The sequence below is a fragment of the Pseudophryne corroboree genome, unplaced genomic scaffold (genome assembly GCF_028390025.1).
Source record: "Pseudophryne corroboree isolate aPseCor3 unplaced genomic scaffold, aPseCor3.hap2 scaffold_1296, whole genome shotgun sequence".
NCBI classification, from domain to species: domain Eukaryota; kingdom Metazoa; phylum Chordata; class Amphibia; order Anura; family Myobatrachidae; genus Pseudophryne; species Pseudophryne corroboree.
In genome coordinates, this window is record NW_026967922.1 from 85,065 (window position 1) to 104,555 (window position 19,491).

At 50.0% G+C, this 19,491-nt stretch overlaps 1 protein-coding gene across 1 annotated transcript in view; it reads right to left on the minus strand.

The window, feature by feature from the left end:
* LOC134994318 (carbonic anhydrase 9-like) overlaps positions 1 to 19,491 on the minus strand; it is a gene marked incomplete at its 5' end in the record, with an annotated part of 61,562 nt that overhangs the window by 13,956 nt on the left and 28,115 nt on the right. Inside the window, one exon of the mRNA XM_063950969.1 lies at positions 13,105 to 13,140. Within this exon, the coding sequence (XP_063807039.1) occupies positions 13,105 to 13,140 (36 nt within the window). The remainder of the gene's footprint in view (positions 1 to 13,104; positions 13,141 to 19,491) is intronic.

Sequence of the window (19,491 nt, forward strand, 5' to 3'; positions counted from 1 at the left end):
ACCTCCTGTGTATGTTATGTTATACTGTCTGTGAGTTCGTTTGCTTCACTTCCCTCTCTGTTCATACACCGGTATACTCCTGTTAGCACTGGTGTGCGTAACATATTCAGCAGCCCTACTCCTGTTGAAATTTTGTGGGAATATGGAGCATACCCCTCAAAATATTTTGCAACAGGTGGTCGATCAGGTGCAGGTCCTGACTCGACAATTTAATGAGATGTCCATTAAAATGAACACCCCGCAGGCCGCTAGCGGAGCTCCCGCAGCAGCAGCGGCAAGTTCAGGGGTTAAGGAGCCGAAAGTAAAACTCCCGGATCGTTTTTCTGGAGATCGCTCGCAGTTCTTTTGTTTCAAGGAGAGCTGTAAGCTATATTTCAGGCTTAGGCCCCAGTCTTCTGGGTCGGAGATTCAGCGGGTGGGCATGGTGATTTCCTTGCTACAAGGAGACCCACAGGTCTGGGCATATGGGTTACAGTGTGACTGTCCGTCGCTTAAAAGTGTTGATGCTTTTTTTACGGCACTGGGCATTTTGTATGACGACCCTGACAAGATGGCTTCAGCCGAGGCTCAGATTACGGTTCTTAAGCAAGGGCGACGGCCAGCTGAGGTTTATAGTACGGAGTTTCGGAGGTTGGCTCATGATACCCAGTGGAATGACCCAGCCCTGAGAAACCAGTACCGAAGGGGCCTTTCTGACCAGATAAAGGACCAACTGGTACAATATCTTTCGCCTGATAGCTTAGATCAGCTCATGCAGTTATCCATCCGGGTGGATAGACGGCTGAGAGAGTGTAGGCTTGAAAGGGAGACCGCAGTTTCCTTTTTTCCCAAGGGAACCTCAGACTCTGAGGAATATTCCGAGGAGCCTATGCAGATTGGGGCTACCCGCCTCTCCTCGCGTGAGAAGACGCGGAGGAGACAGCAGGGTTTGTGTTTGTACTGTGGGAATAAAGGTCATGTTGTAGTATCATGCCCAGAAAAACCGCAAAACTTCAGGGCCTGAGGGTGATGGGAAATATCCTGTCAGGCCAGAAGTCAGAATTTCCCAAAAAGACTTTTCTCATTCCGGTGACTTTGGAGATCCTCGGTCAAACTATCAAGACTGAGGCCTTTGTTGACAGTGGGGCCGATGGGGTTTTAATGGACCGTCAATTCGCCCTGGAACACTCTGTTCCCTCAGTACCTTTGGCATCAGAGATTGAGATCTGTGGGTTAAACGGGGAACCATTGTCCCAGGGTAAAATTACCTCCTGCACCAGCCAAATTCCTTTGTTTATTGGAGCCACACACTCTGAAAAATTGTCTTTTTACGTGACTGTCTGTTCTTTTGCCCCATTGGTTTTGGGGTTACCCTGGTTAAGGGCCTATAACCCTCAATTTGACTGGGTCTCTGGGGAGATTCTTAGTTGGGGTAGTGATTGTTTCAGGAGTTGCTTGAGCCTTCCAGTCAGGCTCTCGCAGCTATGTTTGCCAGGATTGCCAGGATGTTATGCAGATTTTGCGGATGTGTTCTCCAAAAAAGTTGCGGAGGTACTACCTCCTTATCGCCCCTATGACTGTGCCATTGATTTGTTGCTGGATGCTAAGCTTCCCAAGAGCAGGTTGTACTCCCTGTCACGTCCTGAGACTCAGGCTATGGCAGAGTACATTCAGGAGAACTTGGCTAAGGGATTTATCAGACCCTCACAGTCCCCAGTTGGGTCGGTGTTCTTCTTCGTGGGTAAAAAGGACGGTTCGTTGCGACCCTGCATCGACTTCAGGGAATTGAACCGTATCACGATTAAAAACTCGTACCCACTGCCTCTCATTTCGGTTTTGTTTGACCAGCTTCGTACTGCCACCATTTTTTCTAAGATTGACCTACGCGATGCTTACAATCTAATCCGAATAAGAGAGGGGGATGAATGGAAGACTGCCTTTAATACCCACTCAGGGCATTATGAATATTTGGTGATGCCTTTTGGGCTCTCTAATGCCCCGGCAGTCTTCCAGGAATTCATGAACGATGTGCTCAGGGAATATTTGGATAGATTCTTAGTTGTTTATCTAGATGACATCCTAATCTTCTCTCATTCCCTGGAGGAACATCGGAAGCATGTACGCTTAGTCCTCCAGAAACTCAGAGACCACCAGCTTGGGGCGAAGCTGGAGAAGTGCGAGTTTGAAGTCCAGCAAATCGCATTTCTAGGGTATATTATCTCCTCAGAAGGTTTCCAAATGGAGGGTTCTAAGGTACATGCAGTCCTGGATTGGGTGCAGCCCACTAGTTTGAAGGCGCTTCAGCGTTTTCTGGGCTTTGCGAATTTTTATAGACGGTTTATCGCTGGATTTTCGTCTATAGTGGCCCCCTTGGTGGCACTCACTAAGAAAGGGGCGGATGTTGCTCACTGGTCTTGTGAGGCCAAAGCGGCCTTTGCCCGTCTCAAAAGGGCATTTGTCTCGGCCAAGGTGCTGCGACACCCAGATCCAGAGCGTCCTTTTGTGGTAGAAGTGGATGCCTCTGAGATAGGTATTGGGGCAGTGCTCTCTCAGATGGGGGTGTCTGATAATCGCCTTCATCCCTGTGCTTACTTTTCCCGTAAATTTTCGTCTGCCGAGATGAATTATGATGTGGGTAACCGGGAATTGTTGGCTATAAAGGATGCACTCGGGGAGTGGAGACACTGGCTTGAGGGGGCTAAGTTTGTGGTCTCAATTCTCACCGACCATAAGAATCTGGCATATTTAGAGTCAGCGAAGCGGCTCAATGCCAGGCAGGCACGATGGGCTTTGTTTTTTGCTCGCTTTAATGTTTTGATAACATATCGCCCTGGGTCAAAAAACATCAAGGTGTTAGGCGCCGGGGTCCGCTCATCTGCGCGGCCCGGCGCCTAGCAACTAGGGACGCCGTGCGCGTACAGCCGCCGGCTCCCTAGCAACGCTAGACGCCGGGCGCGCTGAGCCGCACGGACCCTAGCAACGGGGACGCCACTGGCGGACCGCGTTCCCCGTTGCTGGGTCCTGTTTAATTAATAGGTGCACCTGATCTCTGGCCGTGCAGCAAGGCAGCTGCATGGCATTCATTCTAATCAGCTCTGTCAGCAGCTGATTGGAGGACTCCTGTTTAAATACACTCTCAGGGCTTCTCACAGACGCCGGTTATAGCTTCCTGCATGCTGTCTTTGTTTGCTGAGAGTCTGTTTCCAGTCTTGCTGTATCCGGTCGTTCCAGTCCTCTGAAGTCCTGTACTCGGGAGTTATCATCTCGTCCCTGGAGTCCTGACCGATCACCGTTTAACATCCAGTGGTGTTCGTGAGTCGCGGCTCTGCCGTGTGTAGCGGCTCGGCCGCTTTACCCTTTATTATTTGTGTTTGGAGCATTTTGCGGAGGGTTCCGCTTCCACAGGTCCACTCTGGTATCCGGCGGTGCCGGGTAGGAGTATTGGACAAGTGGATTTTGGTTGTCCTTTTCCCTGGCGGTTTTTCCGCACATACTTTAGGTTTTTTAGTTAGCTCGTAGCCCCTGGCCTGTTGTTAGCTAGAGGTCCTCTTGTTATCATCCTGCCTCGGATTTCCCTTTGTCTCTCATTAAGACCGGGGGGCATCGGAGTTGGGCAGACATAATCCGCCCTTCAAACGCGGCTGCCAAGGGCTCAAGAAACCATAGTCTCGCAAGGGATTTCCGATAGCACGGGTGAGACAACAGAGTTAGGGCGCCAGGGGCTATTATTCTTTCCTGCTCCCGTTCCCAGCATTCCATTCAAGTGCTCCGGTCATTGTCATAAGATCTCCTCTGGCCAGGAGTGCTGGAATCATAACATTATTACCGGCCATACCAAAACTTAAAATTAAACAGGGTTTAATTTTTTCTTATTCAGTTTTGTGAGAGTTTATCGGCCTCATGAATCCTACAGGTTTAGGGCCAAATCCTGGTCAGCTCTTAGTCAGCCAGATTCAAGAACTTACTCAGATGGTTCAGGATCTTTCTCTTCGGGTGAAGTCGCAGGAAGATCTTTTGCGAGCTTCCCCGAAGGTAGTTCCTGAACCAAAGATGCATTTGCCTGACCGTTTTTCTGGTGATAGGAAAGAGTTTTTTAATTTTAATGAATCCTGTAAACTTTATTTTCGTTTAAGACCGATTTCCTCGGGTACTGAATCTCAGCGGGTCGGGACTATTATTTCTTTGCTCCAGGGGGATCCTCAGACCTGGGCATTTGGTTTAAAAGCAGAGGATCCGGCATTGTTGTCAGTGGACGCTTTTTTTGGGTCTTTAGGGCTCTTGTATGATGACCCTGATAGAGAGGCGTCCGCTGAAAGTCAGTTGCGCGCTCTCAGACAGGGTAGAAATCCTGCGGAGGTTTATTGTACGGAGTTTCGCCGTTGGTCGAACGACTGTGGCTGGAATGACCCAGCCCTGCGCAGTCAGTTTCGCCTCGGCTTATCAGAGTCTATAAAAGACAGTCTCCTTCAGTACCCCGCTCCTGAGACTCTCGATAAGCTCATGGAGCTTTCTATTAAGATAGATCGTCGTCTCAGAGAGCGGAGGGCTGAAAAAGGAGCACCTGTAAGGTCAAGTCCGTGTGTATATTCCATTCCTGAGGACGTAGAGGAGCCCATGCAGATGGGTCTCTCCCGGCTGTCTCCTGAAGAAAGAGCCAGAAGGCAAAATTCTGGTCTTTGCCTGTACTGTGGGGGTAAGGGACATTTTTCTCGTAATTGTCCGAACAAGTCGGGAAACGCTTTGACCAGGTGAATTGTGAGGGGGTTCACCTAGGTCTGCAGCTTATCTCCTCGAATAACTCCCTTTTAGTCCCAATTAAAGTTTCCTTTGGCAGCCTCAGTTCTTCGGTGTTGGCTTTTGTTGACAGTGGAGCTGCAGGAAACTTTATGGATTTAACTTGGGCTAAGGCCTTAGGCATTCCTCAGTTACCTTTGGGTAGGTGTGTCACCATGCATGGCTTAGATGGGAGTCCACTGTCCAATGGGGTTATTTCTCTACGTACACCCCCTGTATTACTTACAGTAGGAGCTCTACATTCTGAAAAAATCGAGTTCTTCCTTACTCATTGCCCAGCAGTTCCAGTAGTTCTGGGTCACCCTTGGCTGGCCTTTCATAATCCCACCATTGATTGGCGGTCGGGGGAGATTTCACAATGGGGTACCTTTTGTGATAGGGAATGTATTACGTTTCCAGTCAGAGTAGCAGCTGCCATTCCTGAACTCATTCCTGTGGAATACCAGGAGTTTGCTGATGTGTTCTCCAAAGGCAATGCGGACATTCTGCCTCCTCATCGGCCGTATGATTGTGCTATTAAGCTTATTCCTGGTGCCGCATTACCAAAGGGAAGATTATATGCTTTATCCGGGCCAGAAACTGCGGCCATGAATGATTATGTTAAGGAGAGCCTAGGGAAAGGATTTATTAGACCATCAAAATCTCCTTTAAGTGCAGGTTTCTTCTTTGTGGAGAAAAAGGATGGCTCGCTTAGACCTTGCATTGACTTTAGAGCCCTGAATAAGATCTCAGTTAAAAATACTTATCCTTTGCCGCTGATATCTGTACTCTTTGATCAGCTACGTTCGGCTGTGATTTTTTCTAAAATTGACCTTAGAGGAGCGTACAACCTCATCCGAATCAAATCTGGAGATGAGTGGAAGACGCCCTTCAGTACTCAGTCAGGTCACTACGAGTACCTGGTGATGCCGTTCGGCTTGTCCAATGCACCAGCAGTTTTTCAAGACCTCATTAATGATGTGCTCCGTGACTTCCTAGGGAAATTCGTGGTCGTTTACTTAGACGACATCCTGATTTATTCTGAATCAATGGAACAACATGTTACCCAGGTGCGTCTGGTTCTTCAGAAGTTACGTGAGAATCATTTATATGCCAAGCTGGAGAAGTGTGAGTTTCATGTCACGGAGGTATCTTTTTTAGGGTACATTATTTCCCCTCAGGGATTTTCCATGGAACCAAAGAAGCTCCAGGCCATCCTTAGTTGGGCGCAACCCACCAATTTAAAAGCAATTCAGCGCTTTTTAGGGTTTGCGAATTATTATAGGAGGTTCATTCATTCTTTTTCTGACCTGGTTGCTCCCATTGTAGCTCTGACAAAGAAAGGAGCGGATCCTACCAACTGGTCGCGTGAAGCAGAGTTGTCCTTTCGGGCCTTGAAACAAGCCTTTGTCTCGGCTCCAGTCCTCAGACATCCCAATCCGGAATTGCCCTTTGTTGTGGAGGTTGATGCCTCGGAGGTTGGAGTGGGGGCTATCCTTTCTCAAAAGGATCCGGAGTCTCTGGAGTTACATCCTTGTGCCTTTATGTCCAGGAAATTCTCCTCCGCTGAATCCAACTATGACGTTGGTAATCGGGAGTTACTGGCGATAAAGTGGGCTTTCGAGGAGTGGAGGCATTGGCTGGAGGGAGCAAAACATACCATTTCAGTATTGACTGACCATAAAAACCTGCAATACATCGAATCAGCTAAGCGGCTTAATGCCCGGCAGGCACGTTGGGCTTTATTTTTTACTCGTTTCAAATTCATAATCACTTTCAGGCCTGGTTCCAGGAATACCAAGGCTGATGCCCTGTCACGCAGTTTTCTTCCGGTTCACAATAACAGTCCTGTTACTCCCATACTTCCATCTTCGGTCATTTGGGCAGGCCTCACACAAGATTTATTTACCCAGTTAAAACAGCTTCAACACCAAGCTCCTGGAAATACTCCTGCTGGTCGTCTTTACGTCCCTGAGTTTTTGAGAGCTACTGTTTTGACTGAATTCCATGATAACAAAGTTTCCGGGCATCCGGGAATCTCTAAGACTTTGGAGTTAGTCTCCCGCTCAGTATGGTGGCCTGGTCTTTATAAAGACGTTAAGGAGTTTTTTTCATGTCAGGTTTGTGCACAGCATAAGGTTCCCCGTTCCTTGCCTATCGGGCAACTTATGCCCTTAAATGTCCCTCTCAGGCCATGGTCTCATATTTCCATGGATTTTGTGGTAGACCTTCCCCTTTCAGCCGGATTCTGAGTCATATGGGTGGTAGTGGACCGTTTTAGCAAGATGGCTCATTTCATTGCTCTTCCCCGACTGCCATCTGCCCAAGGGTTGGCAGTTTTGTTTCTCCGCCATGTTTTCAGACTTCATGGGTTGCCTACTGATATTGTTTCTGATCGGGGTCCACAATTCATCGCACAATTCTGGAAGTGTTTTTGTGCTTCATTAAAGATGAAATTGTCGTTAACATCCGGTTACCACCCACAATCCAACGGGCAAACCGAGCGAGTTAACCAATCATTGAAACAGTATTTGCGTTTGTATTCAGCCAAACTCCAGAATGATTGGTCCGAGTTTCTTCCGTTGGCGGAGTTTGCTTACAATAATTCCTGTCATTCCTCCACTAAAGTGTCTCCATTCTTTTCAGTTTTTGGTTTTCACCCCAGAGCTAATTCTTTTTTTCATCATTCCTCAGTCTCCCCGCTAACCTTAACCTCCCATCTCAGAGCCATTTGGAAAAAAGTGCACCTTGCTCTCAGAAAAGCGGCCTTTCGAGAGAAGAAATTTTCTGACAGGCTCCGACGTCCTTGCACTTTTAAGGTGGGAGATAGGGTATGGTTGTCGACTCGTAACATCAGGCTTCGACAATCCTCGGCTAGATTGGGACCCAAATTTATTGGGCCATTTCTTATTATTAAAAGAGTCAACCCAGTTGCCTTCCGGTTACGTTTACCAAGATCTCTTAGGATTGGAAATACGTTTCATTGCTCCCTGTTGAAACTATACGTTTCTTCCAGTAGATTTCCAAGGAGGATCTCTCAGGGTAGATCTCCGGTGGATGTACAGGGACAACAGGAGTTCTTGGTGGAGAAGGTTCTCGATTCCAAATTGTCCTGGGGCCGGCTTTATTTTCTGGTGCACTGGAGAGGCTATGGTCCGGAGGAAAGGTCTTGGGTCTTGGATAAGGATCTTCATGCCCCGAGGCTCAAGAGTGCATTTTTTCGGGAATTTCCTCGGAAACCTGGCTTTAGGGGTTCCTTGACCCCTCCTCAAGGGGGGGTACTGTTAGGCGCCGGGGTCCGCTCGTCTGCGCGGCCCGGCGCCTAGCAACTAGGGACGCCGTGCGCGTACAGCCGCCGGCTCCCTAGCAACGCTAGACGCCGGGCGCGCTGAGCCGCACGGACCCTAGCAACGGGGACGCCACTGGCGGACCGCGTTCCCCGTTGCTGGGTCCTGTTTAATTAATAGGTGCACCTGATCTCTGGCTGTGCAGCAAGGCAGCTGCATGGCATTCATTCTAATCAGCTCTGTCAGCAGCTGATTGGAGGACTCCTGTTTAAATACACTCTCAGGGCTTCTCACAGACGCCGGTAATAGCTTCCTGCATGCTGTCTTTGTTTGCTGAGAGTCTGTTTCCAGTCTTGCTGTATCCGGTCGTTCCAGTCCTCTGAAGTCCTGTACTCGGGAGTTATCATCTCGTCCCTGGAGTCCTGACCGATCACCGTTTAACATCCAGTGGTGTTCGTGAGTCGCGGCTCTGCCGTGTGTAGCGGCTCGGCCGCTTTACCCTTTATTATTTGTGTTTGGAGCATTTTGCGGAGGGTTCCGCTTCCACAGGTCCACTCTGGTATCCGGCGGTGCCGGGTAGGAGTATTGGACAAGTGGATTTTGGTTGTCCTTTTCCCTGGCGGTTTTTCCGCACATACTTTAGGTTTTTTAGTTAGCTCGTAGCCCCTGGCCTGTTGTTAGCTAGAGGTCCTCTTGTTATCATCCTGCCTCGGATTTCCCTTTGTCTCTCATTAAGACCGGGGGGCATCGGAGTTGGGCAGACATAATCCGCCCTTCAAACGCGGCTGCCAAGGGCTCAAGAAACCATAGTCTCGCAAGGGATTTCCGATAGCACGGGTGAGACAACAGAGTTAGGGCGCCAGGGGCTATTATTCTTTCCTGCTCCCGTTCCCAGCATTCCATTCCAGTGCTCCGGTCATTGTCATAAGATCTCCTCTGGCCAGGAGTGCTGGAATCATAACACAAGGCTGATGCGCTCTCGCTGAGTTTTGCTCCAGTTCAAGAGACCACCGAGGAGCCATTGCCCATTGTGTCCCCATCATGTATTAAAGTGGGCATTACCCAGGACCTCTTGTCATTAGTCCTTAGAGCACAGGAGCAGGCTCCTCCAGACCTTCTGGTAGGTCTCTTGTTTGTGCCTCCTAGGTTAAGACAGCGAGTGTTCCTGGAATTCCATGCCAAGAGGTCGGCAGGGCATCCGGGTATTGCCAGAACTCGGCAGTTGCTGTCTAGGGCGGTGTGGTGGCCCTCGGTGGCTAGGGATGTGGATCAGTGGGTTCGGGCATGTGACGTTTGTGCCCGAAATAAAACTCCTAGAGGGGTTCCTGTCGGCCTATTACATCCACTCTCTATTCCGCCTAAGCCATGGACCCACATTTATATGGATTTTGTGGTGGACTTGCCCAAATCCTCGGGGATGACAGCCATTTGGGTTGTCGTTGACAGGTTTTCGAAGATGGCGCATTTCGTTCCACTGGTTGGGTTGCCATCGGCCAGACGCCTGTCTGAGTTATTTATGCAGCATGTTGTGCGCCTCCACGGGTTGCCACTTGATGTGGTCTCTGACCGTGGATCCCAGTTTGTGGCCAAATTCTGGAGGGCATTTTGTTCTGATCTCCAGATTTCTGTGAGCTTGTCGTCAGGCTACCTTCCACAGTCTAATGGGCAGACTGAGAGGGTGAACCAGTCCTTGGAGCAGTTCCTCAGGTGTTATGTCTCCAAGTGTCATACTGACTGGGTTGCTCATCTGTCCATGGCGGAGTTTGCCTATAACAACGCAGCTCACTCTGCTACAGGGATCTCTCCCTTCCTTTGTGTGTATGGGCATCATCCTAAGGCCAATTCTTTTGACCCCCTGGATTCCACGCCTGGTGGTTCCTCTGTTGTTTCGGTCCTTAGGGGTATTTGGAGGAAAGTGAAGTAAGCCCTTGTGTCTGTGTCATTAGTGACCAAAAGGGTTTTTGATAAGCGGAGAAGACCCTGCAGCTTCAAATTAGGAGACTTCGTCTGGTTGTCCACCAAGAATTTGAAGTTGAGACAGCCATCTCATAAGTTAGGCCCCCGGTTCATCGGCCCTTATAAGATCACCAGGGTTATCAATCCGGTGGCATTTCAGTTAGATCTGCCCCGTTCATTGGGTATCAATAAAACATTTCATTGTTCCCTTTTAAAACTGGCGGTTAGTAATCCTTCTTCCAGTGGAAGACCTTCTCCTCTTCTGATACGGGGTCAGAGGGAGTTTGTGGTTGAAAGGGTTCTTGACTCCAAGATGGTTCGGGGTCGGCTGTCATTTTTGGTGCACTGGAAGGGGTATGGCCCGGAGGAGCGGTCGTGGGTGCGCAGTTGTGATCTTCATGCCCCCAGACTGATACACTCTTTCTTCTCGCAGTTCCCCGATAAACCCGGTGGTAGGGGTTCTTTGACCCCTCGTCAGAGGGGGGGTACTGTTAGGATCTCCTGCTCTGTGCTGCCACATCGCCATGGCAACCGGGAGGCAAGTGTTGGCGAAGTAACCTGAGCGCAGCTGATACTCCGGTCCGGGTTTTTACTGTGTAGTGGTTACAGGCTCTGTGCACGGCAGGGAATCCGGCGCTGGTTTTGTGCTCACAGTCTGTGAGGTCTAAGTGGGGCGTGAACAGCACCTGCTATATAAACCATCCTCTCAGGCTAGGTAAATGCTGCTGAATCTTTGTTTGTTAGTCAGTTCCAGAGAGTTAGCTAGTACTGTGTGACTTTGTATTTATTTGTTGCTTACTGCGAATAGGCCTTGGGATTCGGTACTTCATTCTGCCAATCCGGACCTAGCAGTAAGACTGGAGTCAGTTGTTTGACCTGCTGGGGTTCTTTTGCTATTCTGTGAACCCAGCAGGTTTGCGGCTGTACTCTCAGACCTGCTTGCTTAATCCTCCCTCACTGTGCAGGGCGTCCAGGTGTCAGTTTAGTGGCAGTAAGCTGAACCTGTGCCCTGCAAGTGGGGGTTAGGATTGTGGATACTCTCCTTGTGTCTATATTTCTATCTCTGACCAAGGAGTTTATTCCCACACCCGTTGGTAACCCTTTGGGGTTTTTTCTGTTGCTCTTAGCAACATCATTTCAGGTGCTCCACATGTTAAATCACTACATCTCGCTTCATTGTCCGCTCTATTCCATCTGAGCATTCCAGACACTAGGGAGACACCCAATTCCTGAGCCTTTGGGCTTCTCCGTTCACTTTGTGTTTATTAGTTATTCCATCACCTCCTGTGTATGTTATGTTATACTGTCTGTGAGTTCGTTTGCTTCGCTTCCCTCTCTGTTCATACACCGGTATACTCCTGTTAGCACTGGTGTGCGTAACACCTAGGTGATATAGCTATTATTATTAGTCGTATGTTTTGTTTCCTAGGTGTCACAAAGGGTGCACAGTCCTGTACCAAGAGCACACAGCAAAACAGAACATAATAAAGAACAGTAGAGATGTTTTCACGATAACATATAACTACATACAGCAGAACACATATATCCCCAGGAGCATAAGTGTACAGGGAGAAGGAAAAGGGCCAGGAACAAACCATTGTAGGATGAGAGGTAGTCCACAGCATCAAAGGCAACAGAGAGGTCCAAAAGGAGATAACCCTTGGAAATGGCAGTGGGAAATCAGTGGCAACCAAGATATAGCAATTTCTGTAGAGGTGCAGAGAGCGAGATTGTTCATGGGGTAGTTGCAGAAAAGCCAGAAGCTAGGAGTGAAGTAAAAGAGATAGGAAGATAATTATAAGGAGTGTGACAATGGCATGCACAGAGGAGTGGAAGGTGGAAGAAGAGAGGGAAAGGTGGAAGAGGTAGGCAGGGTGGGAGCAGATGATAGGAGTGAGGGAATGGATGGGATGCCAGGGTATTAGTCAGCAGAAAGTGGAAGTGTTAAAGGAAAAGAGAAGGACAGAGACTTCCTCTTCAGAGATGGTTACAATGAGGGAAGCGTGGGTATTCTGTAGGGGGAGGGTGTATTTGATCAAGTGGAGCCTTATAGGAAGAACTGTCCATATGGATTGACTTGACTTTGGATATAAAGTGAGTAGCACAGTTGAGGGCAAAGAGGGAGGAGAGGAGTGCAGATGAGAGCAGAGAAGAGTGTAGAGGAGAGCAGAGAGGAGGATGAATGGAAGAGGAGAACGGAGCAGAGGAGGAGAGTGGAGAGCAGAGGAGTGGCTAGAAGAGTAAAGGAGATGAGAGCAGAACACAGGAGTGGATTGAAGAGGAGTAGAAAGCAGGGGAGATGATAGTAGAGGAATAGAGAACAGAGAGGAGGAGTGGAGAGCAGATGAAAGAAAAGGAGAGGAGTGGACAGCAGAGCAGAAGCTATGGATGAAGAGAAGATGAAAGGTATGGACAGAAGAGCAGTTGAGAGAAGAGGAGAGCAGTGGACAGCAGAGCAGAAGCTATGGGTGAAGAGAAGATGAAAGGTATGGACAGAAGAGGAGAGGATAGAAGAGGAGTTGAGAGAAGGGGAGAGCAGTGTAGAGCAGAGGAGATGACAAAAGAACAGGGAGGGGATTAAAGAGGAGTGGAGAGTAGAGGAGATAAGAGAGAAGGGAAGAGGAGGGAAGTGGAGAGAAGTGTTGAGAGGAGTGGAAATCAGCACAGATGAGTGGCAGCAGAAGAGACAACAGGAGTGCAAAGAAGAGAAGTGGCGGGATGTATTAAAATACATTGCCGCCCTTCGCAGCTATGCTAATCGCATATGTACTAACATATGCGATTAACATGCAATGCGGTGACAGAGGTCCCCCGCAATACCTGTCAGAAGGTGTGCGGTGGTCTCTGTGGGGTTCATCACCTCCCAGCCGCGGGAGGAGGCGTGTGCTGGGAGTCCGGGGAGCAGAGTAGGGGAGAGGAGTGGAGAGCAGAGGAGACGCACACAGAGAAGATGACAGAATTGAAGAGGAGTAGAGAGAAGAGGATTGGATAGATGAGCAGAGAAGAGAAGAGGTGTGGAAAGAATAGAGGAGGAAAGGAATGGACAGCAGAGCAGAGGAAAGGATTGGAGAGGGGAAGAGTGGAGAAGGGATGAGAGGAGGATGATTACCTGTGCCGAGTGCTGCATTATCAGCTCCTTGTGTGCCTGGGAAAGAAATGTTATGATGGATGTTATTCAGTATAAGGAACACCTAAAGGGGAATGGAGGATGATGTCATTAATAAGACTCTCAGAACATGTGTATTTATGGATACACAGTGTCGGCCCCCATGTGGCCAATACCCCCGCGCATGCCAAGGCGAGCCTGTAAATGGATGGTGTATTCATGGAAAGGGGACATGGAAATTCCCCATTGACATCACTCTGGGGGGGGTGCCCAGCATCCCCAGACAATCTCAGCTGCCCATGGAGACTCATCTGCCTGCACTGCTGCTCCTTCTCAGTGACAGAAGATTCTCAGCTGCCCCTGGAGACTCATCTGCCTGCACTGCTGCTCCTTCTCAGTGACAGAAGATTCCCAGCTGCCCCTGGAGACTCATCTGCCTGCACTGCTGCTCCTTCTCAGTAACAGAAGATTCTCAGCTGCCCCTGGAGACTCATCTGCCTGCGCTGCTGCTCCTTCTCAGTAACAGAAGAGTCTCAGCTGCCCCTGGAGACTCATCTGCCTGCACTGCTGCTCCTTCTCAGTGACAGAAGATTCTCAGCTTCCCCTGGAGATTCATCTGCCTGCGCTGCTGCTCCTTCTCAGTGACAGAAGATTCTCAGCTGCCCCTGGAGACTCATCTGCCTGCACTGCTGCTCCATCTCAGTGACAGAAGATTCTCAGCTGCCCCTGGAGACTCATCTGCCTGCACTGCTGCTCCTTCTCAGTGACAGAAGATTCTCAGCTGCCCCTGGAGACTCATCTGCCTGCACTGCTGCTCCTTCTCAGTGACAGAAGATTCTCAGCTGCCCCTGGAGATTCATCTGCCTGCACTGCTGCTCCTTCTCAGTGACAGAATATTCTCAGCTTCCCCTGGAGATTCATCTGCCTGCGCTGCTGCTCCTTCTCAGTGACAGAAGATTCTCAGCTGCCCCTGGAGACTCATCTGCCTGCGCTGCTGCTCCTTCTCAGTGACAGAAGATTCCCAGCTGCCCCTGGAGACTCATCTGCCTGCGCTGCTGCTCCTTCTCAGTGACAGAAAATTCTCAGCTGCCCCTGGAGACTCATCTGCCTGCACTGCTGCTCCTTCTCAGTGACAGAAGATTCTCAGCTGCCCCTGGAGACTCATCTGCCTGCGCTGCTGCTCCTTCTCAGTGACAGAAGATTCTCAGCTGCCTCCTTCTCAGTGACAGAAGATTCTCAGCTGCCCCTGGAGACTCATCTGCCTGCATTGCTGCTCCTTCTCAGTGACAGAAGATTCTCAGCTGCCCCTGGAGACTCATCTGCCTGCACTGCTGCTCCTTCTCAGTGACAGAAGATTCTCAGCTGCCCCTGGAGACTCATCTGCCTGCACTGCTGCTCCTTCTCAGTGACAGAAGATTCTCAGCTGCCCCTGGAGACTCATCTGCCTGCACTGCTGCTCCTTCTCAGTGACAGAAGATTCTCAGCTGCCCTGGAGACTCATCTGCCTGCGCTGCTGCTCCTTCTCAGTAACAGAAGAGTCTCAGCTGCCCCTGGAGACTCATCTGCCTGCACTGCTGCTCCTTCTCAGTGACAGAAGATTCTCAGCTGCCCCTGGAGACTCATCTGCCTGCACTGCCCACTCCTTCTCAGTGACAGAAGATTCTCAGCTTCCCCTGGAGACTCATCTGCCTGCACTGATGCTTCTTCTCAGTGACAGAAGATTCTCAGCTGCCCCTGGAGACTCATCTGTCTGCACTGCTGCTCCTTCTCAGTAACAGAAGATTCTCAGCTGCCCCTGGAGACTCATCTGCCTGCACTGCTGCTCCTTCTCAGTAACAGAAGATTCTCAGCTGCCCCTGGAGACTCATCTGCCTGCACTGCTGCTCCTTCTCAGTGACAGATTCCCAGCTGCCCCTGGAGACTCATCTGCCTGCACTGCTGCTCCTTCTCAGTGACAGAAGAGTCTTAGCTGCCCCTGGAGACTCATCTGCCTGCACTGCTGCTCCTTCTCAGTGACAGAAGATTCTCAGCTGCCCCTGGAGATTCATCTGCCTGCACTGCTGCTCCTTCTCAGTGACAGAAGATTCTCAGCTGCCCCTGGAGATTCATCTGCCTGCACTGCTGCTCCTTCTCAGTAACAGAAGATTCTCAGCTGCCCCTGGAGACTCATCTGCCTGCACTGCTGCTCCTTCTCAGTGACAGAAGATTCTCAGCTGTCTCCTTCTCAGTGACAGAAGAATCTCAGCTGCCATCTCTCATCCTAACCCTCTGTTACACGCTCACTGTGTACGCCATCTCTCATCCTGAACCTCTGGTTACACGCTCACTGTGTACGCCATCTCTCATCCTGACACTCTGTTACACGCTCACTGTGTACGCCATCTCTCATCCTGACCCTCTGTTACATGCTCACTGTGTACACCATCTCTCATCCTGACCCTCTGATACACGTTCACTGTGTACCCCATCTCTCATCCTGACCCTCTGTTACACGCTTACTGTGTACACCATCTCTCATCCTGACCCTCTGTTACACGCTCACTGTGTACGCCATCTCTCATCCTAACCCTATGTTACACGCTCACTGTGTACGCCATCTCTCATCCTAACCCTCTGTTACACGCTCACTGTGTACCCCATCTCTCATCCTAACCCTCTGTTACACGCTCACTGTGTACCCCATCTCTAATCCTAACCCTCTGTTACACGCTCACTGTGTACACCATCTCTCATCCTAACCCTATGTTACACGCTCACTGTGTACGCCATCTCTCATCCTAACCCTCTGTTACACGCTCACTGTGTACACCATCTCTCATCCTGATCCTCTGTTACACGCTCACTGTGTACCCCATCTCTCATCCTGATCCTCTGTTACACACTCACTGTGTACCCCATCTCTCATCCTGATCCTCTGTTACACGCTCACAGTGTACACCATCTCTCATCCTAACCCTCTGTTACACGCTCACAGTGTACATCAGCTCTCATCCTAACCCTCTGTTACACGCTCACTGTGTACGCCATCTCTTATCCTAACCCTCTGTTACACGCTCACTGTGTACGCCATCTCTTATCCTAACCCTCTGTTACACGCTCACTGTGTACACCATCTCTCATCCTGACCCTCTTTTACACGCTCACTGTGTACGCCATCTCTTATCCTAAACCTCTGTTACACGCTCACTGTGTACACCATCTCTCATCCTGACCCTCTGTTACACGCTCACTGGGTACCCCATCTCTTATCCTAACCCTCTGTTACACGCTCACTGTGTACACCATCTCTCATCCTAACCTTCTGCTACACGCTCACTATGTACACATCTCATCCTGATCTTCTGCTACACGCTCACTGTGTACGCCATCTCTCATCCTAACCCTCTGTTACACGCTCACTGTGTACACCATCTCTCATCCTAACCCTCTGTTACACGCTCACTGTGTACACCATCTCTCATCCTGATCCTCTGTTATACGCTCACTGTGTACCCCATCTCTCATCCTGATCCTCTGTTACACACTCACTGTGTACCCCATCTCTCATCCTGATCCTCTGTTACACGCTCACAGTGTACACCATCTCTCATCCTAACCCTCTGTTACACGCTCACAGTGTACATCATCTCTCATCCTAACCCTCTGTTACACGCTCACTGTGTACGCCATCTCTTATCCTAACCCTCTGTTACACGCTCACTGTGTACGCCATCTCTTATCCTAACCCTCTGTTACACGTTCACTGTGTACACCATCTCTCCTCCTATCCCTCTTTTACACGCTCACTGTGTACACCATCTCTCATCCTAACCGTCTGTTACACGCTCACTGTGTACGCCATCTCTCATCCTAACCCTCTGTTACACGCTCACTGTGTACACCATCTCTCATCCTAACCCTCTGTTACACGCTCACTGTGTACACCCTCTCTCATCCTGACCCTCTGTTACACGCTCACTGTGTACCCCATCTCTCATCCTCCCTCTCCCTCTGTTACACGCTCACTGTGTACACCATCTCTCATCCTGACCCTCTGTTACACGCTCACTGTGTACCCCATCTCTCATCCTGACCCTCTGTTACACGCTCACTGTGTACACCATCTCTCATCCTGACCCTCTGTTACACGCTCACTGTGTACGCCATCTCTCATCCTAACCCTCTGTTACACGCTCACTGTGTACCCCATCTCTCATCCTAACCCTCTGTTACACGCTCACTGTGTACCCCATCTCTAATCCTAACCCTCTGTTACACGCTCACTGTGTACGCCATCTCTCATCCTAACCCTCTGTTACACGCTCACTGTGTACGCCATCTCTCATCCTAACCCTCTGTTACACGCTCACTGTGTACACCATCTCTCATCCTAACCCTCTGTTACACGCTCACTGTGTACGCCATCTCTCATCCTAACCCTCTGTTACACGCTCACTGTGTACGCCATCTCTCATCCTAACCCTCTGTTACACGCTCACTGTGTACGCCATCTCTAATCCTAACCCTTTGCTACACGCTCACTGTGTACGCCATCTCTCATCCTGACCCTCTGCTACACGCTCACTGTGTACCCCATCTCTCATCCTAACCCTCTGTTACACGCTCACTGTGTATGCCATCTCTCATCCTAACCCTCTGTTACACGCTCACTGTGAACGCCATCTCTCATCCTAACCCTTTGTTACACGCTCACTGTGTACCCCATCTCTCATCCTGACCCTCTGTTACACGCTCACTGTGTACACCATCTCTCATCCTAACCCTCTGTTACACGCTCACTGTGTACGCCATCTCTCCTCCTAACCCTCTGTTACACGCTCACTATGTACGCCATCTCTCATCCTAACCCTCTGTTACATGCTCACTGTGTACACCATCTCTCCTCCTAACCCTCTTTCTCTGACGTCCTAGTGGATGCTGGGGACTCCGTCAGGACCATGGGGAATAGCGGCTCCGCAGGAGACAGGGCACAAAATTTAAAAGTTTGACCACTAGGTGGTGTGTACTGGCTCCTCCCCCTATGACCCTCCTCCAAGCCTCAGTTAGGTTTTTGTGCCCGTCCGAGCAGGGTGCAATCTAGGTGGCTCTCATAAAGAGCTGCTTAGAGTAAAAGTTTTGATAGTTTTATTATTTTCAGTGAGTCCTGCTGGCAACAGGCTCACTGCAATGAGGGACCTAGGGGAGAAGAAGTGAACTCACCTGCGTGCAGGATGGATTTGCTTCTTAGGCTACTGGACACCATTAGCTCCAGAGGGACGATCACAGGTACAGCCTGGATGGGTCACCGGAGCCGCGCCGCCGACCCCCTTACAGATGCCGAAGTAAGAAGAGGTCCAGAAACCGGCGGCTGAAGGCTTTTCAGTCTTCATGAGGTAGCGCACAGCACTGCAGCTGTGCGCCATTGCGCTCAGGCACACTTCACACCGGCGGTCACTGAGGGTGCAGGGCGCTGGGGGGGGCGCCCTGGGCAGCAATGTTAATACCTTTCTGGCTAAAAAGAATACATCACATATAGTCCATGAGGCTATATGGATGTATTTCACCCCTGCCAGGTCTCAGAAAAACCGGGAGAAGAGCCCGCCGGAATAGGGGGCGGGGCCTATCTCCTCAGCACACAGCGCCATTTTCCTACACAGCTCCGCTGCTAGGAAGGCTCCCAGGCTCTCCCCTGCACTGCACTACAGAAACAGGGTAAAAAACAGAGAGGGGGGGCATTTTTTGGCGATATTATATATATTTAAGCAGCTATAAGGAAACAACACTTATATAAGGTTGTTCCTATATAATTATAGCGCTTTGGTGTGTGCTGGCAAACTCTCCCTCTGTCTCCCCAAAGGGCTAGTGGGGTCCTGTCTTCTATCAGAGCATTCCCTGTGTGTCTGCTGTGTGTCGGTACGTGTGTGTCGACATGTATGAGGACGATGTTGGTGTGGAGGCGGAGCAATTGCCGGTAATGGTGATGTCACCCCCTAGGGAGTCGACACCGGAATGGATGGCTTTGTTTATGGAATTACGTGATAATGTCAGCACGCTGCAGAAGTCGGTTGACGACATGAGACGACCGGCAAACCAGTTAGTACCTGTACAGGCGTCTCAAACACCGTCAGGGGCTGTAAAACGCCCTTTGCCTCAGTCGGTCGACACAGACCCAGACACGGACACCGAATCTAGTGTCGACGGTGAAGAAACGAACGTATTTTCCAGTAGGGCCACACGTTATATGATCACGGCAATGAAGGAGGCTTTGCATATCTCTGATACTGCAAGTACCACAAAAAGGGGTATTATGTGGGGTCTGAAAAAGCTACCTGTAGTTTTTCCTGAATCAGAGGAATTGAATGAAGTGTGTGATGAAGCGTGGGTTACCCCTGATAAAAAACTGCTAATTTC